We start from the raw sequence: 27,137 nt of genomic DNA on the forward strand, positions 1-27,137 counted from the left end.
AGTAGTTAAAGGGGTAGTTTGCCCAAAAATGAAAACAATTGTCATTGATCACTCACACTATTGTTGCTCCAAACCCGTAAGGCTTTCGTTTAACTTTGAAACAACAAATGAAGATATTTTAAATGAAATCTGTGAGATTTTTGTCCCTCTATTTACAGCTACACAACTGCCACTTTGACGCTTCAAAAAGTTCATAAAGAGATCACAAAACAAATTCATATGATTGAAGGTTTAGTCCAAATTAGCTCCAGAGATTCAATCGCTTTATATGAACAGATTGAATTTGGGCTTTAATTCGCATATAAACATTGATCAACAAACATAAACAGAAGCTCAACAGTGCATGCTTGATTGTGGAAGCTCAAACGTGCTGCGTAACACACGAGAATAAACCTCATTGGTTTTTCACACGTCAAGCAAACATGCTTGAGCTTCCATTTACCATATCTGATGTGTGCTGTCTCTCACATGAGATCACAGCAATAGCAAACCACAACCACCCAAACATCCAATCAATTTCCTATAGACAAATAAAGTCCTGCCCTACATTTTGCTAGTTTGAAAAGCCGTTTCACTCAGATATACCTCACAATAGGGAAAAAAGACTATTGCAACTTCCGAATTTTGTGCATCCTTTAACAGTCCTTAACTAAAAACCAGTCTTAAGTAGCACGGGTATATATGTGGGAATAGCCAACATTACATTGTATGGGTCAAAATTATAAATTTTTCTTTTATGCCAAAAATCTTTAGGATATTAAGTAAAGATCATGTTCCATGAAGATATTTTGTAAATTTCCAACCGTAAATGTAAAAAACATTTATTTTTGTGAGTGAATGCAGCACAATCGCGAACATGAATGGACAACTTTAAAGGCGATTTTCTCAATGTTTCAATTTTACTGCACCCTCAGATTCCAGATTGTCAAATAGCTGTATCTCGGCCAAATATTGTCCTATCCTGACAAACCATACATCAATGGAAAGTTTATTTATTCAGCTTTCATGTGATTTATAAATCTGAATTTTAGAAGAAATGACCCATAACACTAGTTTTGTCATCCAGGGTCACATATGCAGTGCATGCAATTCATTCTAGTAAATCAGTTCATAACAGTTTCCTCTCATATGTAGCCTGGGAAGTCTGACTCATTCTTGGTTCATGCTAAATGGTCCTTATATTTTAGGAAGTCCGATTCGTTCTAGTGAATTGGTTTATGATCAATGTTCCTTACTCTCATAAAGCGTTGGTAAGCCCACATTTATTCTAGTAAATCAGTTCATTCTAAAGGCTCATTACTCTGATATGTAGCGTGCACAAAAGATTTACCATTTTTAGTCCCTGTCATGTATGTTTTCAACTCAGTTTTGATAATTATTGTGTTTTGTTGTATTGTTGTAATGACAGACTAATTTAAATTGCTTATTGATTGTAACCCTTCATTGTTTTTATTGAGACCAAAATTATTAAATTATTTGATAGTTTTATTTATTAATTATAAAAGCATATCCCCCCCTTAAGTATCTTAAATATAGTTTACTTTTTTGTAGGTTGTAGAGCAGCTAACTCTTCAAAACAGTAGTTTGACTAAAGTGAATATTTCCACAAAGCTAGAATGACCATCATTCATGAAGTTCAACACCTTACCTGCCCCTTTAATGTTAATTTATTAAATATTAAATATAGCTAAATATTCTGGCTAAAATGTCTCCAGATACCGTCTGGGTCTGGTGATATTCATAAGCTGACTCATCATAGAACTAATGTACACATACACTTTATTGTCTGAACATTAAAGCATGCGTGTATTGCTGTGTTTGATGTGTGTAGAGGTAATAGCCCTAATAAGACTCTCTCATTCTCTGTTAAGACGTAATGAGAGTAATAGTTGTGCTCCATCAAACAGATCTGTGCTTTCACTGTCTGCCCAGATCCTCAACCCAGACCTCGTCTAATGACTGTTTATCAGTACTTACCTTTATTAAAGACACACAGAAAAAGGTTGGAGGTGAAGCAGGCCAGAGAATTCATGTTTACAAGACAACAGCCACGTCATGTGGCGGCTTTGCGAATAAAAGCTGATTTGGTATTAAACCAAAGTCTAAAAACAGTTAACTTAAGCCTCGTTGACTACATATAAGCACACACACGCACGCACGCACGCACGCACGCACGCACACACACACACACACACACACACACACACACACACACACACACACACACAGATGCACGCATGCTTCAACAAAGGAATTTCTATCCCTTGGGGCATGTCAAGGAGGTAAAGTTCAGACAGAAGGGAGGGATAAATAGTGAGTGAGTGAGCATATGGATGAATAAGTGAAAAATGTGCAGCAGAGAGATGGCTAATGTGAATAAGTTACTGTTTGACATTGGTTTCACACAGAAGCAACAGACTGCAGATGAATATGCTGCTGGTGAACCGCAGGGGGTCTGTGAGGGATGATACAGCACTAGTTTAATAATGAATCCTAAAGCCTTCATTTCCCCAAAGCCTAGCATCCACAGCCTTCTTCTCACGCACACATCCCCTAGAGAGGCTGCGACGGGGGAGAGAGTGTGTGTGTGTTCCTCAATGCCTGGCTTTGATGTGTCTATTTTTTTTTTTTATCCTTATCATTTTTCTTTTTCATTTGCATATGCAAGTGTGTTTGTCTTTGTGTTGCTGTATATTCAAATATTCAATATTCCAGCGTGTTTTAATTTAATCAGAATGTGTGAGTGAGGTGTGTTTGGTCAGGGAGGTCAAGCAGGTAGGTCTGTTACCCTCTGGGGACAGGACACTTTATCTGCCATCTTCAGTCTGGACAGAAAACAGACACACTACCATAAAAATACAAGTTGGCTCTTTTATAAATTGGAAGTAAATTAAATCTCATTTTCAGGCTCATGACAAGATGAAACCCTGCAGGTCAGCCTAGGACAGTGATATGTACATGATCAGATATTTCTATTTAGGAACATTCTTGTTTTGTGATTTTGTAACACAAAAATAAATATATTTTGAGAAATGCTACAATGAAAGTCAAAACAAAACAACAATAACTTTCAGTGTATGGACAAAATCTTAAAATGTTTTGTTCCACAGACTAAAGAAAGTCATACAGGTTTTGGATGAGAGTGAGTAAAGGATGACAGAATTGTAAAATTTGGGTGTAAAAAAATATTTCATAATCATTATTTTCTGTTGCTTAGCAAATGTCCTTTATCCATAATGGCTTACATAGTTTTACATTGATTACTGGTTTATGCGTTACCTATTGGAACACACAATGATGCTTAGCTCCGTTGCCTTGAGCAAGAACACATTTCTATGAATTTGCTACCTTATATTTAGCTATGCACCCTACAAGATCATCATATGAAATATCAAAGGAAAGGAAAAAAGAGAATTGCAGAAGTTCAGAGGAGTGTTTTCATTTGAGAAGATATGGAGCAATGTAATAAAAAAGTATTGTCTTTAAAAAAAATGTGAGTGAGTGAAAGGGGGTTATAGAGAGAGAGGTGGACGATGGCACAGGGTAAGAATTTGGAATGTGAAATGAGTAATGTTATTGCTCAACCCACATCACAAAGCCACAGTGCCTGGAGCTATGACAAGCTGTGTGCACCATCCATCCCTTCATTCCATCATCTATCTGTACTTTTTACATTCTTTATCCCTTCATTTTTCCAACTGTCTATAATTATACTGTTTTAAGTTAAAGATTGAATCTCTTATATCTGTCGATATAATAAGGCAGGTAAGGGGATCGGTCCATAGAGCACGTTACTGGGTGAAATAAAGCAGCGACGTTCTAAGAGCACTAATATACAGCCCAACAGCAGCCCTGGAAATTTTCACTGTTTGAATCACGCCGCTTGTCCATGTTTGAGTGTTCAAGACAGACTATTAGTTTCTGTATTTCAGTGGTGTAGACTTGATTCTTTCTGTCGGTTACATAGTTATGCCAGTAGGTGATGGCAAATGACTGTCTTTATGAGTGATTCATTTAAATCATTCACTCAACCGATTAGTTCAAAACACTGATTCATTCAGGAAGGAAACACCACTGTGTTGCTCTGTGACAGTTCATTCTGCTTTGAGTTCCTTTGAAATAATTTCAATTGGTGACAATAAATAAATAAATAAATAAATAAATAAAATAATTAGTCAGAGTAACCGGCAATATTGTGCATAAAATGCAAGTTACTCAGTGCTGACTTCTTGTTTTTTTAATTGTTATTTATAAGCAATATTGCAACATCATACCTATGGCAGTTGTGCTGTCAGTGATTTCAAGTCAGCATGAAACTGAAGTTTCATCATCTTTACTTTCCTTTTGTGATGTATATCTGAGTGAAATGGCTTCTCAAACGAGAACAAATGTAGGGTGGCACTTGATTTTGTGCATCGGGAATTGATTGGATCTTTGGATGGTTGTAGTTTGCTATTGCTGTGATGTCATGTGAGTGACAGGTTGTCTCGCCCTCACGCCTGTAAACACGTAATCTGAGAATAGAGGAAATGCTGCTGCAAGAGGGAGGGGAAGTTATTTTGATTATAGATTATGAGGGTACATGAATTAGTAAAATTGAAAGTGACGGAGTCACCCATACACGGAATTTGTCCTCTGCGTTTAACCCATCCAAGTTGGAACCCATCCACCCGGAACAGTGGGCAGCCATTTATGCTGTGGTGCTGTGGTTTACAAACATTTTTGAAAAAAATGGGTCATTCTGAAGAGCTCAGTGAATTCAAGCATGGTATTGTGAAAGGATGCCAGCTTTGCAATAAGTCAAATTGTAAAACTTCATGCCTGTGCGATATATTTTTTTAGGGTTAGGCAAAGACTTAGTTACTTGTACTGTTCAAACTGTTCAAAATTTTAATTTAGTCAATTGCCACCACTGCATTAATACAAAGGGCCCTATTTTAATGATCTAAGTGCATGTTCTAAATCGCACGGCGCAAGTGCAGTGTCCGAATCCACTTTTGCTAGTTTAAAGACGGGTAAAATGGTCGGTGTGCCCGGCGTATGGTCTAACAGCTGTTGTCCCTATTCTCTTAGGGCAGGGGTAGGCAAGTTCGGTCCTAGAGAGCCGCTTTCCTGCAGAATTTAGTTCCAACCCTTATCAAACACACCTGAACAAGCTAATCAATGTCTTCAGGATTATTAAGGCTATAGGCAGGTCAGGTTTTTTTCTGTGTTGGAACCAAACTCTGCAGGACAGCGGCTCTCTAGGACCGAACTTGCCTACCCCTGTCTTAGGGAGTAATGGATGAGCTTAGGGCATATCGTGCAATAAACCAATCAGTCTTATCTCCCATTCCCTTTAAATGCCAGTTGTGCTGGCAGATTTTCTATTTACATGCCGGAATTTGCAAGCGGAAAAACTGAACGCTTCTCTAGTGAGGAAACGGATCTGCTCGTGCACGAGGTTAAAGACCTGCCTATAGGCGCATATTACTAACTTGCTCTTTAAATAACAAAAAAATATTGCGCCATTGACTGTAGACCAGGTTTTAGTTGGTCACTGGCACGGTCTATTTCAGTTCCTCAAAAGAGCAACGTAAGCCTGAACACACCTCATTTTCAGACCAGCCCGCAGAGGGGCACACAAATGGGCATTGATATTAGAACTCCATTGTGTAAGAAACAAGGGGGGAACGGAATAAGGCCGCAAACAATCCAGCTGTTGGAATCCATTCCCCCCCTCCCATGATGAGAGATGTTGATTTAGTGATTTAAAAGATGCTGATTCTGTCCGGCATGTGTATGGAGCATCAGTTTGAAAATTATTAGAACCTCCTTGTATAAGAAACATGGTGGGATTCGGAATCCGACAGCAAAAAATCCAGCTGTCGGAATTCATTCCCCCATCCCCATAATGAGAGATGTTGATGTAGTGGCTTAAAAATGTTGATTCTATTCTGCATATGAATGGAGTTTAACCAACATCAGATTAAAGATCAAATTCTTTGGTGTTTTTGCACCTTTTATTGTGATAGGATAGTATAGGACAGGATGCAAAAACAGAAAGAGAGAGAGGGGGACAGGATCAGGAAAAGTTAACATGCAGGGAATTGAACTCAGGTCACCCAAAGTACAACAGTGCTATATATATCAGCGTGCTAACCACGAGGCTATCGGCGACAACTAAACCGTTTTGGTTTTGTTAATATTAGAACCACATTGTGTAAGAAACATGGGGGGAACAGATTCCGACGGCATACAATCCAGATGTCAGGATCCGTTCCCCCACGTCTATAATGAGAGATGTTTATGCAGTGGCTTAAAAGATGCTGATTCTATTCTGTATGGGAATGGAGCTTAACTAGCATCAGATTAAGGAGTTATTTTTTAACGTTTTTGCCTTTTATTATGATAGGGCAGTATGTAGGTGTTGGTTTTCTTTTTTTTAAATTTTTGTTGTGTTGTTAACTACTAGGCCACCTGATATATTCCTGTTATGAATGCCTCAAACATGGATAGGCGAAGACTTGTACTCAAACTCCTATATTCACTGTGAAACATCCGTTCAGCACTATTGCTTCAAATGCACTAGCCCACAATGCATTACATACTGTCCATACAAAACCGTAATACATAAATAGAATAGTGTTGAAAATGGTGTTGTAAATTAACATAATTTGCTTAACATTCAAAAAATTGGCCAGAATGCATTATTTTTATTGACATCTGCTGTAAGAAGCTGTATAAGGTTTCTAGATCAGTTTTCCACCGCTCATGTTGTCTAGAGTTTTTTGTCTATTTCTTGGAAAGATATTTTTGCAGTGTTCGTCAGCAGAACATTCCAAAAACACATGACATAATACAACCCCCTGAAGATCCCTCTTAGCCTTGCTTTAAGCTCCTGTTAGAAATCAAAGCTGGCGCTGCTGTGAATTAGGTGTATAGGGTTGTTTTTCAGGGGTTGGGCTAGGCCCCTTACTTCCAGTGAAGGGAAATCTTTTTGGATTCAACCCCATTGAACACCTTTGCGATGAACTGAAACAGATCTAACATCAGTGCCTTACCTCACAAATGCTCTATTGGATGAATGGGCAAAAATTCCTACAGAAACACTCCAAAATCTTTAGGTAAGCCTTTCCAGAAGAGTGAAAGCTGTTGCAAAGGGGGGACCAACTCCATATTAATGTCTATGTATTTAGAATGTGATGTGCCTGTTAGTGTAATGGCCTGGTGCCTAAATACCTTTGTCCATATAGTGTATAATAAATACTGAATTATTCCATGAAAAAGGTATTATCCATTTTGATTTCAGGGTGACCTTTCAGGGTGACAGCAAGAAATGAAAATTCAACTTAACAATTTTAATCAAAATGTCATAACTTGATCTTCCAGTGAAATGATAGACTGTAGACGTATGCCAAACTTCTCCAGTCATTTAGTTCACTTAAACCCAGCCGCTTTCTAACAATCGACCTCAAACTCACCTTTAATATTTCTTAATATTTTTAAGTTGCCCTTTTCAATTGGATGTTGTATATCGCAATACAAGCGATCAGATCTGCACTACTTCTGTTTCATCACGAGTTTAAGAATAAGTAAGTGAGCGAATAGTAAGTGAATGATGAGGAAGTTGTCTCTTTGAATAATGCTTAGGCATGTTTTGGTCTACAGACACAGACTTTATTTCTCTCTCACGTGTACACTTTACACAAGAAGCTTGTGTAACTTCTACAAAGACCATAAGTGTAGACGAACAAATTAAATACCTTCTCAACCTGCGTTGTTCTGCCTTGCACGCACACACACACACACACACACACACACACACACACACACACACACACACACGCACACACGCACGCACGCACGCACACACACACACACACACACACACACAAAACCACTTACCAGGGTTTCATCTCCTCTTGATCCTGGCTTGGTGGCTGAGGGCTGGGAAATCTGTGAGGGAGGATTTCCCATGAGCCTTGGCATGGTGTTAAAAAAACACCTGTAGGGTTAAAACTCAAAGCCACCCAGGATAACCTTCATTCCATAATATCACACACTGCACTGCTTCACAAGCACAGAAATATGCTGTTTAAACAAAGATATAAATAAAGCTCACAAAACATCATATTCAGTACCTGTATGATCAGATCCAGTCTTGGACCTGACCTCCATTAGTGCAAAACAAGAGTTTCCCAGACTGATCAACAAGTGCACTGAAGATAACGACAGATTGGAGACAGGAGCAGCCTTCACTCCTCTTCTCTTCACATCAACATTCTCTCTGTTTCATACACATACAAGACATGTGTTCACCTAAACATCTCATGTGATTAGAGGTTTTTGTGTGCTCCCTTTCGTTCCCAAGCCTATCTGTAAAGCACCCATCTGTACTCTTTCTGTGGACAGTCAGCCATCTGCACACTATGCAGATTTATTACATGAGCAAGGATATGAAACATTTTTAGCGTTCATGTGTCAGATTTTGCTATGTTAATGACTTAGCACAAGGTGCTTATTGCAAAGTTAGGGGTGATTTATAAGGAATGAATTTTAAAATGTGAAACAGGGTAGTGGAATGAAAACTTCTAACTTGAGTACTGCATTTTTATAATGTTGTGTTGTGCGCAAGATGCTGCTAAGATGCAAGTGCAGCAGTCAACCGTGGAAAAGCAGCACAGTGGGATTCAAAAATGCATTTTGAAGCAGCTTTACCCGGCCTGTCCACACCATGGACTGTAACGATAAATTCTACTTTTAATGATCGTTCTAATTCTATGAGAACAGGGAAGTCCACACCACAACTTTATCGACAAAGGGCAGCAATGCTGTTGAAATCCCTTTCAGAAATCCCTTTCCCTTTTTTTTCCAGCTGATGAACAATAAAACTTTGACAACCAGGATGTTTGAGCTTTCAAAACAGCAGCTATAACATAACTCCAGCATGAGTTTTAGGGATATACACAATGTTAACGTGCATTAGTTTAGATGCTAATATACATCACTAGTTATTTTTCTTGGTGTGAATGGGCCTTTAGTCTATTCTATAGAGATAAAGAAGTAAAGTTTTTCAATTCCAGCATAAAGCTGTATAGGGGTCATCTTAGATCTCTATTATTGTTATTACGTTTATAGAGATAGATGAAATGGGTGACATGTTCATCTTCAGTAGCAATGGTGCTTTTTTTGGAAGGTGGCATGACCCCACTGTATTTGTGTGTGAATTTGTTCGTTATCCACTGCTGCAAGTTCATCATGCTCCTTAAGCTATAGAAATCCAGACAGAGTGTAAGAGATGTGCAGGCAGAGTTCAGGAGGAGGTGAAATATAGGATTTCAATATAGGATGCATGTATTCTGTATTGTGGTGCAATCAATCACATATTTAAACATAAACAAATGAATAAACAATGCGATGCTTATTTCATAAATGAAACCAGATATGAAAAGGTAAGATTTCTTCACTCAGAAACTCATGGCATAGTTTATTATTAACTATTTGCATTGATTTTATTTAATTTAAATATTCATTTTCAAAATGTATTTTCTCAAATTGCTTAGAAACAGCAAATATCATTGCGCATTTTTTTTGTATTTCTTCAGTTAAAAGTATGAACATGGCTAAAATATGGCTAGCTGTGGAACAAGCAATATTCAATTTGTTATAAACGGAATTGAAAATATATTGGATTTATTTTTTATAAATATATGGTTATTGTGCATTTAAAACACATTCAGTTTGTTAGTATATTAGGCCTACAGAAGTCTTACCCGTTTCATTTATGTATGACTGACAAATATGCATCTGTAACACTCAGGAAGAGAAAAAGGACAAGTTAAGCCAAGCGGATCGAATAGCAGTGTAACTTTAAGAAACAAAACAACAGGAAGTAATCCAACAAGAGAAAACAGTGCGCAATGACAATAGCTATGTTTCCATCACCCTGTTTTAATGGACATTTGGAAGTATTGCAACAAACAAGTGATAGAAACGGCAAATTTCAAAGAATTGTGGAAAAAAAAGGTTTGGGAATTAAGAAAAGCATTTTCCAAATAAACGCTGATGCAGAGAACATTAAACCACGAGACTAATCGGCTGTTTCAGCTGATGATGTTTTATTTTCTGTTGGTTACTACTACTAGCTTACCACTACCACCATCATTCGCTCAAACAACTTGATGGAAACACCTAATTCGGATTTGTGTCTTTGTTATTTCCTTTTTTTGCAAACTTGGAAAAGATTCGCTTCATGTTTGGATGGAAATCCAGCTAATGAGCAAACTGACCTGAGGGCAAATATACAGTGTGAACTCAATGAACAAAACAAGAATCAGGTGTGTGAAATCAGTCAAACAATGAATAACCATGACAGCTAATGAAAACATACTAAGCAACCATGATGACCAAGGAAACACAGAAAACAATGAGAAGCAAACTAAAAGTCCATGAAAGTGAATCTGAAACAATAACAGAATGTGACAGTGTCACATTAATTATTTTTGTATACATGGTTTTGTTTATGTGAAAACTGTGTAAATGGATAGAACTTTTATATGCAATTCAAATACAGAGGTCTCAAACATTATTTTTTGGTTGTGTTACATCACTCTCCACCCCAAGTCGTTCAAAATCGCTCAAAACCGGTGTCATTCGTATGTGCTCGGTTTGTGCTGGTTTGTGCCGTTAAAACAAACATTGTATCTGCTTTCCTTTCGCAGCTATAACAAATTTAATTCGGGAACTGTGACGTCACTCTCCACCCCATTTCTTCTAAATCGCACAAAAACTGTGTCATTCGTTTGTGCTTGGTTTGTGCCGATTTGTGCCGTTAAAATTAACATTGTATCTATATCCCCTCCTTTAGAAATAACAAATATAATTCGGGGCAGTGACGTCACTCTCCACCCCACCTCATCTAAATCGCACCAAACCGGTGTCGTTTGTTTTTGCTCGATTTGTGCCGGTTTGTGCCGTTGAAAGAAACATTGCAACTGTGATCCCCTTTTAAACATAAAAAAATAAACTTCTTAAATACAGTTACATAACTGTCCACGCCATATGGTCTAAATCGTTCCAAAACTGAGCCGTTCGTTGGTGCTCGATTTGTGCTGTTACAATGAACATCATATCTTTTTCCCCTCCTTAGAAATTACACATTGGATTCGGGACAGTGACGTCACTCTCCACCACATGCCGTCCAAATCGCCCCAAAACAGTGCCTTTTGTTTGTGCTCGATTTTTGCTGTTTTGTGCCGTAGAAAAAAACATCATAAATTATTCCATTCTTCAGACATCACAAAATCTTTGGAGGAGTAGTACGTGACGTCACCTAAGCAAGCCACGCTCTCCATCCATCTCGTCTACAAACCTACTGGTGCGTTTGTGCTCGCACAGGGCCTCTGCTGTCATTGTTCTATTATTTTTTAGATACGGAAATGTTTTAGTTTAAATTTGTGCTAGATATTGACATTTGGTCTTTATAAAATCACCAGTGCATTATGATATGTAATGTAGGCCTACTGTCAATACTCCAGCTCCAGGCTACGTGTGACTGATGCTTTAATGTTGTCCAATACATTTAAAAAAAGTTGTGTACTGTCTTAAGTTTTCTGAATAATTAAGCTTCAGCTTATGCCGGGCGTACACCAAAGGATTTTCACAGTCCCAGACTAAAGACCGGCAGTCTTTAGGAATCTTACTGGAGTCTCAGCGCGCTCCCGTCGTCTCGGTCGTTAAATGTGAGGTGAAAATCTGCAGTCAGCGACTCGATTTATGCCAGTCTTTCTCTAGTCTTTCATATCAAACATGTTTGATATTATCGCAAGTCTTTAGTCTGAGACTAAAAACTGTGAACCCAAGTCTTTAGATGTGAGCTGATAATCTTATAAAGTCTTTTCTAAATCTTTTCAAAGTCTTTAGGTGTACAGAAAGCATTACAGACATTTAAAGTCCTTTCTGCCCCCTTAAAAACATTTGTTTACCCTAAGCACTGCATAGTGGGAAAACAAAACAGGAAAAGGCATCTGGCTGTGAAAAAGGTAAGCATGTGCTCTGAGATAAAATACTAAAGAAAAGTACTAAAATCATGTGTGCAGGTCAATATAATTTACAGGATAATTTGAACAAATAAGAAATTGACAGACACGTCAAAGATGTGAAACTTTTATTAATTAATATGGGCAATCAGGTAAATGTATCATGTCCAAATGATCCTCCATTGGTCACATTAATAAGTGTAGACCTATGACATTCTTATGCCATGCAATAAAATACATTAAGTTATTAGTTAAGATATACAGCAAAGTACATTTCATGGCAAAAAGCTTGATGTTATGCAGAGGTAATGACAAAAAGCAATATACAAGTGGAATATATGTTCCATTTAATCCTCTGAAGTCATTGAATTAACTTTACATTGTGAGCAGACTCAAATTTAACTAATTCACAGAAAAGATTGTCACCCATACTGGCCAAGTTCAGTTATTGCTACTTTTCATATAGAGAATGTGTTGTCTTTTCAAGCTCTTTTGTAATGAATTAGTTGATTTAGTTCACAAAAGGATTCTTAGTAAATCTTTTTCTGAACTCATTGACTTGGTGATCCATATCACTGGAATGAAAGATTAACAGAAAACAATGACTTTGAGATTAGATTTTTACTGAAATATTGAAAATACAGTCTGTTCTTTAAAGCAGAACTAAGTAACTTTTTTACCTTAACCAAACAGCTTTGGAGTCATTGTAATGTTTATATTACTGATTTCGTGTTGAATGGTGGTCGTCTCGCACCCCCCTGGTGCCTGTGAGCCACAAAACCACCCTTGCAACTTTGGGCCGGCGGGCCGCCGGCCTCAGTGTTAGGAAGTATCGTGTGATATCAGGTCTCGCGAGGTAACGAATTGCTTTACCGGCACTGCTCGCGTACACGCCCCCATCCAGGATACGGCTAGCTATAAGAACAACTATCGTCCCATGGCAAAGCTGGCATATAAGAAGCTGAAAGCTAGAAAAGCATTGTCGGAGGAACAGAGAAAGAGGAAATGGCAGACTGACCGAGCGAGGAGTCAGACACGAGTAAACATCGTACCTGCGTTTTCAGAATGGCGGAAAAAAACAAAGAAAGCGCGGTCGGAAGAGTCTAGAAAAAGCCTACATGTTGTAAATAGTGTAAATGAGCGCAATTTGCAAACTATTATGATAAATTGCAATAATCATGTCTAACAACATCATAACGGAGATTGTTATGAAATCAGGGCTCTCAAGTGTCACGCATTGAGCGTGACAGTCACTCATTTCGGTCTTTTGTCACGCTCTCCCGCTACACATTGTATTTCTCACGCTGAAAAACTATTTGTAATATATTTAATATGCCAAAACTCTGGCCGCGCCACTTTCACTGTGGAACCGGCAGGAAGCGCGTCTCCTCTGGTGCTGTGCTTCGAGCTACACAATAGCCAATCAGAAAATAGCACTATTGTATCTAGATTTAACGCAACAACCAATGACAAAAAATGTATCTGTCGGCTGGATGTCACTCTTGCCTGTCTTCAAAACTAGAGAGCCCTGCGAAATAATGCGACGTACATGATACACTTTATTGGTGTCATCTGGCATTTAGGTTGGCTCAGGTAAGCCTAACGCGGTAGGCTACTTTATTATTATGAAGTGCAGAGGCCGTGAGTGCAGATACGCTTTGTGTGAGTGGTGTTTACGACAGTAACGTTAAATACAAGTACTCTACAGCGACTCTAGTGATCGCTGTTTGACAAAAACAGAAATCCTGCATAGAGCCGCTTTAAAGCCACCAAATGACAGATTCTTTTAGTCATAAAAAGTAGCAATATCTAAACAGGGCCAATATAGGATGGATGACAAGATTTTCTGAGGTAAATCTAATTGAATGACCTCGGAACAATTGGACTATATATAAGTTATATAGCCCACATGCTTTTATTTCAGGCATTATTTACTTGAACTGATTTGCAAAAAAGATGCAGTTTAAGTGAATATCGAATGAATGAAAAAATATTTGTAAATTCTCCACAGAAATTGCTCTGTTTTTTTTTACATTCATCTTTGCATTTAAAAGGAAACAAGTTTGGATATGTTGTCTGTTCAGCTGAGAGAGAGTGAGAGAGAGAGCGAAAAACTTTAACAAGGTGGTTTGCTGGTATAAAATTAATAGCCACTTCACCCAACAATGAATAAAATCTCTATGACTTTGTTTGTTTAGTACGAAATTACAGAATCCTAAACTGTTCAAAAAGCGGGAAGACGTTAAACCAGCTAAGAACCGCAAACTAACAAGTAACAGTCCTCGATTATTTGCTTTAAAAACATTTTAAACAAACAGAAACCCTGCTCACCTGTCCTTGGTTCACTTTCTCCTTCAGAGATAAAATCAGATTATTTGATCATCTGCAATATAGGCCTAGATAAGGCATTAACACTTTTAAAACAAACTACAGTAGCCTAAACTTCAATCTGATAAATTAAGCTCGATTTGAATAAAAGAACATAGGCTAATAATAACAAAGGGGATTAACTGACGGACAAGGGGCGTGCGTCGCAATGTTCCTACATGCTACAAAGTTCAAAAAGCTGACAAACAACAAGCATTTTTAAACACGCGTCAATCAATCACATACCGTTTTTTAATCTTGAGCTTGAAGAAGTCATTGGCAATAAAACATTTCCGTATCTAAAAAATAAAAGAACAATGACAGCAGAGGCCCTGTGCGAGCACAAACGCACCAGTAGGTTTGTAGACGAGATGGATGGAGAGCGCGGCTTGCTTAGGTGACGTCACGTACTACTCCTCCAAAGATTTTGTGATGTCTGAAGAATGGAATAATTTATGATGTTTTTTTCTACGGCACAAAACAGCACAAATCGAGCACAAACAAAAGGCACTGTTTTGGGGCGATTTGGACGGCATGTGCTGGAGAGTGACGTCACTGTCCCGAATCCAATGTGTAATTTCTAAGGAGGGGAAAAAGATATGATGTTCATCGTAACAGCACAAACCGGCACAAATCGAGCACAAACGAACGGCACAGTTTTGAGCGATTTGAACGACATGGGGTGGAGAGTGACGTAACACAACAAAAAAAATTATGTTCAATATCTCAAACACCAAACCAGCACACGTTCGTTTTTGCGGCACAAATCAGCACAAACGCAGCAGAAACCAATGGCATAGTTTTGGAGATTATTTCGTTTTATGGGGTGCCAACTTCACGGAGGTCTCAGACCTAAATATTTCTTTGAGTGTGCTCAACGCTGAAGAACTCTTACAAATACAGTCAAAAGCACAAAGCCTTTAGGTTTTTACTATCTCAGTAGGCCTAACCTCTCATCAGCTGAAACACAAGTGCGTTATTCTTCTCCTCAAAATAAAAAAGCGAATGAATGAGAAGACCTACGTCTGGCATCCAAAAATGTCTGCCCCTGGAGCAATTTCAGCACCATTCATGATATTTATCGTGACATCATAGATTGCCACTTTTACCTGTTGTCAAGATAAAAGACACCGACAGGAGTTCTTTCCACCAAACATTAAACTTAAGTGGTTTAATAACATATTATTTTCTCTTTATGCATGAGAACACCTTGTGATGTTAATCACCACAGAACAGCAGTGTTGTTGCTATGGTGTCTGTTGTAACGTTGAAAAAATAGACAATTAACCCAATGTTTATTTTGTAGTATTAATTTCTTAGCAAAACAGGTCATCGGGGGCATTCACAAATCACCAGCACCTGACAAAACCCCCTGCCTCTGGTTCACAGGTGCGTGAGTTTGTGTGATGGCAGAAGGTTGAATGATGCTCTGTCGCTGGAGGACAGATTGCTTTGACATGTGTAACCTCTGAAAATATGACCGAAAACATCAACCAGCCTCATTGCTCTTTATCTACTTCCTCTTCCCAGAATAATCATTCCTGTTTCTCTCCACCTCCATTTCTCATGACTCCTGTCTGCTTATTCCTGTTAAAATCTCTCTTTCCTTCCCGAATATCCCTCTTGGCCTCAGGAGGTGTTATGACAGTAAGGATGGAGTGTGTGGAGAGCAAGAAGGAGCATGAAGAGAGATAGTGCTGGGGGCGAGCTGGATGGAGGGTAGACGAGAGTTAAAAAAGGGGCACTGTTTCAGAAATGTAGCCTGGAGAGACAGACATCAACCGCCATTCGGCTTCCATTCAGACCTGCTCGTCTCACCCACCACACTAATGTTTTGGAGGGGGGGCTAAACATCAACACCAGTCAAAACAGGTAGCTGCCCTGATCTTGGGTAACACACACACACACACACACACACACACACACACACACACACACACACACACACACACACACACACACACACACACACACACACACACACACACACACACACACACACACACACATTAATGAACACATACCGACACCCATAATTACACACACCTCACCACTATACACCTCTGAGAGTGAATGACTGAATCATATTGACAGTGTCATACTATGCAGTACAGATAGTGCTGTATTCTTTTATATACAATTATACACATTTCAAAAGCATTTTAAAACATTTTAGTTTTTACAAAAGTTAGATAAAAGCCAGTGTGCTACTCATAATCATAAGCTGTGTTCACTGGAGGAAGTAACCATAGCCAAAAATATTTTTTTAGGTGCTTTCAATAGGATGTATGTTAAAAAAAACATATGCACTGGTATTTTTTTCTATTCTGTGTAGATTATTACACTTTATTAAATTACAACACCGACAGTATATACAGGTATAGGTAAGCTATAAACTAGGAATAATCCGACTGTAATTCGGTATGAAACTGTCACACAGACCTGTCTCTAAATAATTCAGCGATGACATTGTTGAGGTTTTACCACAGGGCAAAAAAACCCCCAATGTAGCAAAATCAATGTCACTTGCATCCACTCACTCGCTTCAAACTGTAATAAACAGGTCAACAAACAACCACCTTGTCTGTCTGTCTCTCTTGTGGAAATTTTGATATCATTATTCTTTTGTCTGTCTCCAGGCCTGGGAAGCACCAGATCTGACTAGTGTTTTCTTATACTGGGCTGCGGAAACCAACATAATTAGACAAAACTGGGATGAGCGAAAGGAGTTGACAAAATCTAGCCCCAAGAAGTTTTGTCATTATGTTCTTCATGTCTGACGCTCCATCAAGGGATGAAAGTCGACACACCTTCCCCCAGGCCTCAAGCTGTAACCATAAGAGTGATGGAATTTGCTTTCATAAAACTAAAATTGCTGTGTGATTCATGTTTTACATTAATGATGAATGGGATTGAGGTTTACATTAATAGCTGTCATTTAAAGGGTTCTACGGAGCAGATTTCTGAATGCAGAGATCATATGGGGAAAATACCTTAATTCACATGATTTAAGATTTAAGCTGCTTGCTACTAATTGCTGTTCACATTCTAATCTAAACTTTCAGATCTTCCTTACAAAAACTTATCACTGTGTTAGTTTCCACCAAAACACAGGGCTGTACAGTGATGTGAATAAGTTAGGACACCCATTCTAAAGTTGCCTAAAAAGAAGAATAAAAAATCATCTTTTGGAAATTGATCTTAATGCCTTAATTAGAAAAATGAGGAAAAATCCAACCTTTAAGGACACCAATTTTCTTTGTGTATGAATAATGTATCATAAAAAAATAAATGTTCTTCCTTAAAATACAGGGTGCATAAGTCAGGACACCCCTGTGTTAAATTCCCATAGAGACAGGCAGATTTGTATTTTTAAAGATCAGTTATTTCATGGATTCAGGATACTATGCATCCTGATAAAATTCCCTTGGCCTTTGGAATTAAAATATCCCACATCTTCACATTCCCTTCACCATACCTAGAGATTGGCATGGGGTACTTTCCATAAGATCATCTCTCAATGCAAATCAAACCAGCTATTAGGCTAACTGAAATAAAACCATGCCAATCTCTAGGTATGGTGAAGGGAATGTGATGATGTGGGGCTCTTTTAATTCCAAAGGCCCAGGGAACTTTATCAGGATGCATAGTATCCTGAATCCATGAAATAACTGGTCTTTAAAAATAAAAATCTGCCTGTCTCTATGGGAATTTAACATAGGGGTGTCCTGACTTATGCACCCTGTATTTTAAGGAAGAACATTTATTTATTTATGATACATTATTCATACACAAAGAAAATTGGTGTCCTTAAAGTTTGGATTTTTCCTAATTTTTCTAATTAAGGCATTAAGATCAATTTCCAAAAGATAATTTTTGATTCCACTTTTTATGCAACTTTAGCATGGGTGTCCTAACTTATTCACATCACTGTATTTTTGTATGGGGACAACATTTTATGAGCCTCAGTCAGCCACACAATATTAAAACGCTGTGTTTCTCTACCATTTTATTGAATGAATGTCTCGTCTTCATTCATTTCAATCACTTTCGGCATTTTAATAATATCTTCTATTTTTAACGTCTTTTTTAGTCTGTAATTAGAAGTTATTAGTGTTCATCTTTTAGTTATAATTTTAATTCATTAAATAAATCTCCATTATATAAATGTATTGCTAAATTTTTATTTAGCTAAATATCATGTAGGACCCTGTAGAGCTGCCTCATCTCTGTCACTGTCCTCTGTGATCTGGTGAGCTGCTGAGAGGCCTACATAAATGTTAATAGGTCTGTAGTAGGCTAACCAGGGTTTTTGATCCTTGAACAAGAGATTAAAATATAGGCTATACCAGGACTATTCTCCAGTCATTTTTCCATATGAGAATCTTTAAATTGAGCCTGTTTTCTTTGTTTAGCCTAGGCTATATGATTGTAGTTCTGAATGTAATTTGACCTTGTTCGGTGTGTTGTACTATCCAGGAATGAATGAATGAATGAATGGACGAATGAATGAATGATTAATACGATGCTGAATATCATCCTCCACAGCTGGCGCTGTTCTCTCGTCTAGTCGTGTTTTTACAGTCAGGCGGTTGAGAGGGCGCCTAAAAGAGGTCCTTTTTCTTGGTGACGTGTATGCTTGATAGCGCTATGTGAAACTAAACGAAACGGATGACAAAACATTGCATAACTTTCGGCTTTTTCCCTTTTTTACCGTGTTTTTGGTGGCGTCTTTAACCGTCTCTGAAGATGGAGATGCTTTACCATCAGACCAATAAGTGAGTTTGTTCATTCAATTTTGAAATAAATTAGCTGGCTTAGCAGTAAACAGAGCTATTAAATGCCGAACGTTTTCATAAGTTAAAGGTTAAAGTTAAATAAAAGGATCTTTGAAATCTATTGTATAGTACTGTGACAAGCTGCTTTGGTCTGACAGCATCTGTTTGCCTTAATGAAGAAGATAATTTTTCTATGCTTTCTCTGTTTTCTTCTTTCTTATGAATTTAATATTTTTGGTATTATTATTATTATGCTTAATTCTGGTCTTTCAGCCGTTAAGTGTGCCAAAAGTGAGGTTAAACTCACTAGAGAGAGACTGTTGTATAATGCTATCATCTGTCTGACAGCAGAGACGTCACACTAGATAGCGGACATCCATATGAAGCTGAAGTCCCCTAATGTTTCTAACACAAGTGAATAATGTAACTTACAGTGTGTTTAACCTCTCTCTCTTCTCACACATCCGTGACTTTCACTTCCAGACAAATTCAGGAGGTTCAGTCTCAGATGGGACGACTGGAGACAACAGACCGACAGTCAGTCCACTGTAAGTCAGTGTGTGTGTGCTTACAATAGAACGAATAAAGACCCTTAGTCCCACTGAGACGATAGGATACAAATAAGACACATACTCTTAATCATTATGATAGTCAGAGCTTGGTAGTGTGGTTTATGAATATGAATCTCACCTAAAAGCTGCTTCCTTATCCTCGATTGACAATGTGTCTACCTGATATATATATAATATAGCCTATATAATAAACCATAAAGCAGAGTCTTAACTGCTAAATGTGACTAAAAGACATGAAGATATTATAAACATTAACATTGACTTTTAAATCCGTACATGACCAAGTATATACCAGGTGTCATATAGGCCGTACTAGACTGACTTATGGGTATTTATTGAACCAGAATGTCAATATTGTAGCACTACATTTACCTTAAAAAATTTTTGACAATTAGACAACTCTTTTTTTTAAACTTATTTCATATCTTCCTACTCTGAGCTGTTTGATGTTCCTGCACTCAGAAATTAGTTGTTTCTGTGGCAATGCCCATAACTATGCCCATTTTTTTGTTGATTTTTAATCACTACATACATTTGCATCTTTATTCTCTTGTAACATATTAAAGAACTGAGAAAGCGCGCCAGGTAACACCAGTTATAATAATGTGGCATACCAGTCCTAGGCCTGGTTTACACCTGCGTACCGAATAACATTTAACTCCACGACCTCTTCGCAAAAATGTATTGACCCCATTCACACCAGTATTTTCCTCTTGTGATCGGATAACCTAGATGTAAACCCACATGCAAACTGTGTCCAGTCCTCGAGCAGCAGGCAAAGTCATTGTGGTGTCACCGGGTGCCACTGACCACCTGATTGTTTATTGGAGGTGGAGCTCATGCAGGGAGCCATGCTGGTGCCACTTCAGGAAGGACAGGGAGGAGTGATGGGGTGGGGGGCATGGAGAATGAATAGTGGATAGGAGGGCGAGAAGTGTGGACGGGTATGGTTTGTGTTTGAGGTGGTGTTGTGGCTCTGTGGTGAGTCTGAATGAGATAACCGTCTCCTACCCATACTGATGACATCATATGAGATGTCATAGGCGGGAAGGATGCGTAACACATGCGTACGTTTGTCTGTGTGAGAGCGACTGTGAGATTGTATTGTCTAAGTGGGTGGGGGTCAGGGTAGACTGTCTGTGTGATTAAACTTTCCCACCAGTCTGTGGTTCTCTCCAAGGAAGCTGCACTCATTCCCAATCATTGGATCTGCATGTCAATGCTTGATTCCATCTGTACCTGTTACTTATTTTAAGTCATTGCAACTTCGTGCTACATTTTCATGTATTTACACTTGTAGCATTTAAAATGGCTAATTGTAGCTTTTAGTGTTTGGTTTAAAAATTTAGAAATAAAAAATAGTTATCACTCACACACTTACAATTTGTTTTACTCATTGTTTCATAATTATTTGTATATCACTACAATATATTAGAAATTAATAATTGTATTCAGCAAGCCTGCATTCAATTGATGTAAATTGGAATTTAGATATTGTTACATAACATTTACATTTTCTATTTTAATTTTCTATTCTATTTTTCTAAAAAAAAATGTTTTCTACAAAATTAAGCAGTGCAACTGTTTTCAACATTGATAATAATAAGAAATGTTTTTTTAAGCAGCAAATCATCATATTAGAATGATTTTTGAAGGATCATGTTACACTGAAGACTGGAGTAATGATGCTTTAACATCACAGGAATAAATTACACTTTAAAATAAATAAAGATAAGTAAAGAAAGATCATTTTAAATAGTTATAATATTTCACAATATTAGTTTTTACTGTATTTTAGATCAAATAAAAGCAGCCTTGGTAAGCAAACCACCCCCAACATGAATGGTAAAGTATGTGAAGTACTTTATGTTCTTGATATGATTGTTATTTGTGTACTTATATTTTCTGATGCTTGTGTTTCTTGCAGTACTTGAGAATGAACTTCAAGCCAGAATTGATCAGATCTTTAATCAGCTGGAGCGACTGGAGATACTAGCCAGTAAAGAGCCACCAAACCGCCGCCAAAATGCCAAACTGTGAGTGCATTAGTAAAAATATCAACTAGTGCCTTCTTGAATCCAGTCCTCATCTTGATCACAGGTTGGTTTCTGGAGAATTGCCAACTAGAGCAAAATATCCTTCCTGTCAGAAGATTAAATTAGATTCCAATTCAATCTTTAATCAGTAAGCACAGACTGATAGCAGTCCAGTATGTGAGTAAGTGGAAGCTGGACTATAGGACTGTTGGATGGATGACTACCTCAATGTTGTAGGTTCAAAGATCAGGAGATTCGTAAGCTTACGCACAACGACAAGGCATGTCGGAAGATTGTCCCTGTAGTAAGTAGTAAGTTGCTTTGAATAAGAAAGCCACTGCCAAATGAAGAATAATGTGATGTGATGCGAGCTGATGAAGGTTAGGAGTGTTTGTGTTGTGTGCGCGCCCTGTGGCAGTGGGATCCAGTGAAAACATTCCTGTAGTCTGCAGTCACATCATCACCAACATTCCTGTTGTGTGTGGCAAAGCTTGGCTAAAGCACTGCACAAACACACCTGAGGCCTACACACCTGTTACTAACTCACAAAACACTGAATATCGTACAGACACTTCCTGAAGAGTGCCTGTCTCACAATGTGAGTGTACGCAACCAGGTTAATGTTGGTAAGTTGGTCTAATCAATGGGAATCCTAGTTTTAATGGAAGGAGCTTCAGACACTTTTGTAATTTAAGTGATTGTTAGACCTATATTTATTTGAATACATCAATGTTTTTCTGTATTTTGTCTGTTGGCCTAGTCAGCCCATTAGTTCAGATTGGTTTTGTCCTGCGAATATTATTATTGGCCATACAACAAAATCAATATTAAAAATATTTTTTTAATATTAGTTTTAAAAATATATAGTATATTTCTTTAAATGTGTGTATGTAATTTTAATGGTATTTTCATAATTTTTAAGAAATAAATACATTTTTAGCAATGTAATTTAAAAACCCATGTAAATGCATACAAAATCTCTAAATATAAACAGATATAAATTAATTATACCATTATTATTTTTAGAATCATTTTCAATTATAGCTTGAAACAATTCCAATAACTGGCCTGGAAATTTCTTTTATTAGCCCTGAGCCTTTGTATCATCCTTACTGTTGAGTTCTAAATTGTGTAAATAAATTGCGAAAAGTTTGATTTGGAATAATTTTTTTAGCCATTACTGAAAGCAAAACCTCTTTATACTTAAATGAGCAGGTACTCTACAACTATTGCATCACCAGACAATGCCTGCGGGCTGCTGTGTGGTCCAAAAGACACTCAGTGTGTTTTTCTTTCTGTAGGCGTGTTGATCAGTTAAAGTATGATGTGCAGCATCTTCAGACAGCCCTGAGGAACTTCCAGCACAGACGTTACGCTCGCGAGGCTCAGGAGAGAGAAAGAGAGGATCTCTTGAGTCGAAGCTTCACAACAAACGTCAGTAGACCACACACGCCTTCTGCATAGTTTCCCAAACTCTTTCACAATCACTCATCAGTCTATAAACGTACATCACACTACAAAGAAGCCATGATTTTGACAACAGTTTTTTTTATGTAGGATGCAGACACCTCCATTCCTATTGATGAAACCCTGCAGTTTAGTAGCAGTCTACAAAACGCTCACAGAGGAATGGACGACCTGCTGGGCTCAGGCTCCAGCATCCTAAACGGCCTGAGAGACCAGAGGAGCACACTTAAGGTCCGTGTGACACACAGAATGCAGGGCGGATTGCATTTGGAGACCAGGAAGGGGAATTTTTTCGTCCTCTTATCAGGGTGTTTCTAAACATTTCAAATAGTGCTTGACTGATTGTTGATAAAGTGCCGATCGCTGGTAATACAGTTTAATGATAGACAAACGAAGTGTTCACAAGATTAAGGAAAAACAATAGATCTATTGATCCATTTCAAATTAAATCATAACAGTTTTAGGCAGTGATATTCTGGCATTATTTATATACAATTATATTAGTAGCTTTTAATTTGAGTTGTTTTAGTAATTTTGTTGATTTTATATATTTTTTTTATATTTCTATTTTTATTATATTTTTTGTTAGTTCTAGTATTTTAACTTCAACTTATTTTATTTCAGTTTGTGGCCACTTTGTTTAAAAAAAAATTCATATAATATTTATTATATTATTTTATATCAGCTTTATTTCAATGCAGGGTTCCTACGCAGTTTGGAAAAGTCTGGAATTTGATTTGAATAATTTCCAGGTCTGGATAAGTATGGAAAAAAGAAAACTATTACCATACTATAAACCATACTAATAACAAAATATTTGTGTTTCCAGACTATTGCCTCTATTCAGTTTTCTAAAATATGAAAATAATTATTTCTAAAAATAAAGGTATCATACAAGCATAGTTTTCATGGCGAAAGTTTAGAGAAACACGAATGAATTCAAGGCACACATTTTCATTACGCAAAACTGTTTATCTTTTATCATAAGCGAGTCTCTTTTGAACTTCACTAAATGAATGAGCGTGTGCCACTCAAACCAGCAACAGAGAAAGCAAACGATCATCTAAATCAGACTGTATTTTGCTGTTAGGTGATCATGCAACATCCAGCCTCATGTACAGCATCAAACTGATACAGAGGTGAATATATGCAGGTTATAAAGTGTTTGAGGTTTCTTATCATGTAAGCGCATGTTATCACTTTGACTAAACCAATGAAAAAAAAAAGAAAAGATTATTACAGGTGACTGTACTATATGCTGAAAATAATGCTGTATGAACCATTTATGTTAAATATGGTCTGAAATTTGAGACTGGAAAAGTATGGAATTTAAATGGAAATCGTGTAGGATCCCTGTCAATTAATGAAAATGTTTTAGTTGACAATAACAACACTGGTTTGAGGTCATGCATGCACATTTAGACGCTGACAGTGTGTTTCCAGGGAGGGGTATGTGTTCTTCCTGAAGCTCGTCTGATTATCACAGAGCGTGAGAGACCGTCTCTGACTGTGGTTTTGGGGAAATGACGGGGGTGATGTGTACCTCAGATGTTTTACTGAGTGAATGAATGTCTCTGTTGGTCACCGTGTTAAAAAAAACTCTGTTCAGAAAACTGCAGATTCTTGGTTACATCTTGCACCTTCTCTCTCTCTTTTTTTAGGGTACCCATAAAAAGATGTTGGATGTCGCAAACATGTTGGGTTTGTCGAACACGGTCATGCGTTTGATTGAGAAGCGAGCAACACAGGACAAGTTCATCATGATGGCTGGAATGCTCGCTACTTGCTTTGTCATGTTCCTGGCGGTTAAATACCTTAGCTGAACTTTCCGAAACTCTAGGCGACCTTGATCACGTCAGTGGCTCATTCCGCTTTTCATGCCACTTGCATCACATCTATAAAAAATTGCAGAGGTGTGCCTAAGGAAATCACACAACTGCTTCTTTGCAGGATGACTGTCAGTCTCATCTTCACAAATCTTTCTTAATCTACTGTATTTTGAAAGACAGTGAATCCTTTCATAACTTTCTGCTCAGCTGACTCTCAAATAAGCAGTTTGAACATTGGTCTCTGCTAGTCTGAACTAAAAAGATCAGTCCTCCTGTAGTTCAGGTGGTATCGAGAGCAAATAGTCATTAAAATATACTTTTAAAATTGTTTAGAGAATTGGTCTGTTATCTGGCTCTTCATCGCAATCTTTTGGAGAACAAACCAAAAACGTTTGGTCGTTCAGTGCTGTGTTGGTTTTGTACTGTATTCCTGACACTTCAAACCCGTAAATACAGATTCTTAGACATTTTTGTGCAATAAACTCATCATCCATATACATCCAACGGCCTTTAAATGTAAAACTTGTTTCGTACTGTTAAACTGTCTTCGCCTGAATCTAAGCAGGAGCCACAGCCCCTGGCAGACAGGAAATGAGACGTCTTATTGGACATCTGCTGCATGGATCTTGACGCTCTGTGTGCACATATTCACACATGCTCAGGACCCCAGCAGCATAATCACCAACAATGTCCCCCTGGAACTGTCACAACAACATTTATGTTTTTGCCACTGTTGACAAGTTCGCTGACCAAGACGAAAAAGATACCATAATGTGACATCAGTTCCTAATATAGGCTTAATTGTAAGTTACTTTATTTTAATTATTTGTTCATAATAATGCTAAATAATTATGCTTTTTGTTGTGAGTGTGAAAATGAGATAAAAATGTGAAAGTAGAAAAAAATGTCACCTGCAGTTCTTTTCCACGACAGTACACAAATTTACAGACTTGAGAATTAGAAACATGTTACAAATGTAGATAGTCATTAATGCTTATATTTACTTAAACACATTTTAAGCTATTAAAACCCTGCCTTGTAATTGAAAGAACTTCATATTTAACATAGAATATTACTTCCGCTGTTTTCTGGTGAAAAATTTGCAACAAGACTCGGCGTTGATAACTAAAGCCAATCTAAGGCAAGTGAAGTACCTTCCAACAGCGCCATCTAGTGTCATTTGGGTGAACTTTGGGGGTGATAAATTAGGGCCTATTTTGCCATCACTAAAATCTACCTATAATAAAGAAACCAGTGTTAGAAGTTCAGGTTAATTTATATGGTTTCCATAATAAGGTAATCCATCCCAGAAGGTGCTCTTTTGTGTGGGTTTTGATCATAGTGTGTTCATAAATAGTTCAAGCACTTTAGTACAAAATTTGAAATGCCTTAGTTTGTTTGGCTAGTAACATTGACAAAAGGTAATTAATCAGTATACGGCCAGTAGAACCTTTCCTAGTGGGTGAGGATACGCATAGGCTACTTTTATTGTCACGTGACTGGCTAAACAAAGATTGATATTTTTCAGGTTATTTCTACGTATACCAGAGCTTATTTATTTTCCCAAATGAAGTCAAATTCAGGCACAGATGACCTTGCAATTTGTCTCACTTATTGCCACTTTCTGATGGCTTGCAGCTGGTTTTGCAATTCCCAGGGTTCGCCACTAAACAGTGAGGGACAGGTCATGGTGGTTTGCAAAACAAATAGCCTCATGTTAAAGTGGAATTTTATTTATTTATATTTCTACATATTCCTGTTTTTTTTGTGCAAACCAAGGCTTTTTTTTGGAGAGAATGTTATAGGTTAACCTTAAATGTGAATGCAAATTTCTGCAGCTTCTAGTATAAGACTGTGAGGGGGTGGTTTGCTTAAGGAACATTTGTAAAATGGTTTTAGTACTACTTCATTTAAACATGGATAATTTTTAAAATAATAATCATCACACCTGTACACCAGAATTACAAGTCAGTCTTTATTTGCTGATGCATCAAGGAGGAATTAAAAAAAACTAATGTCATTTCTGCCATTTACAGTACGTCACCAAAAGTTTTGCCACATTCTGCTG

General features: G+C 37.6%; 1 protein-coding gene across 1 annotated transcript; it reads left to right on the forward strand.

Moving 5' to 3' along the window:
• Positions 1-18,954: 18,954 nt before the first annotated feature.
• On the forward strand, positions 18,955-25,568 carry gosr2 (golgi SNAP receptor complex member 2). Its single transcript, XM_077213180.1, has 6 exons — positions 18,955-19,165; positions 19,649-19,713; positions 21,665-21,773; positions 23,075-23,207; positions 23,331-23,471; positions 24,902-25,568. Exons 1-6 carry the CDS (start codon positions 19,137-19,139, stop codon positions 25,061-25,063), a joined length of 639 nt encoding a protein of 212 aa, XP_077069295.1. The 5' UTR covers positions 18,955-19,136; the 3' UTR covers positions 25,064-25,568.
• The last annotated feature ends 1,569 nt before the right edge of the window (positions 25,569-27,137 follow it).

The sequence above is a fragment of the Siphateles boraxobius genome, unplaced genomic scaffold (genome assembly GCF_051911475.1).
Source record: "Siphateles boraxobius isolate OS27281-9 unplaced genomic scaffold, OSU_SipBor_1 66, whole genome shotgun sequence".
In the NCBI taxonomy this organism is placed as follows: Eukaryota; Metazoa; Chordata; class Actinopteri; order Cypriniformes; family Leuciscidae; genus Siphateles; species Siphateles boraxobius.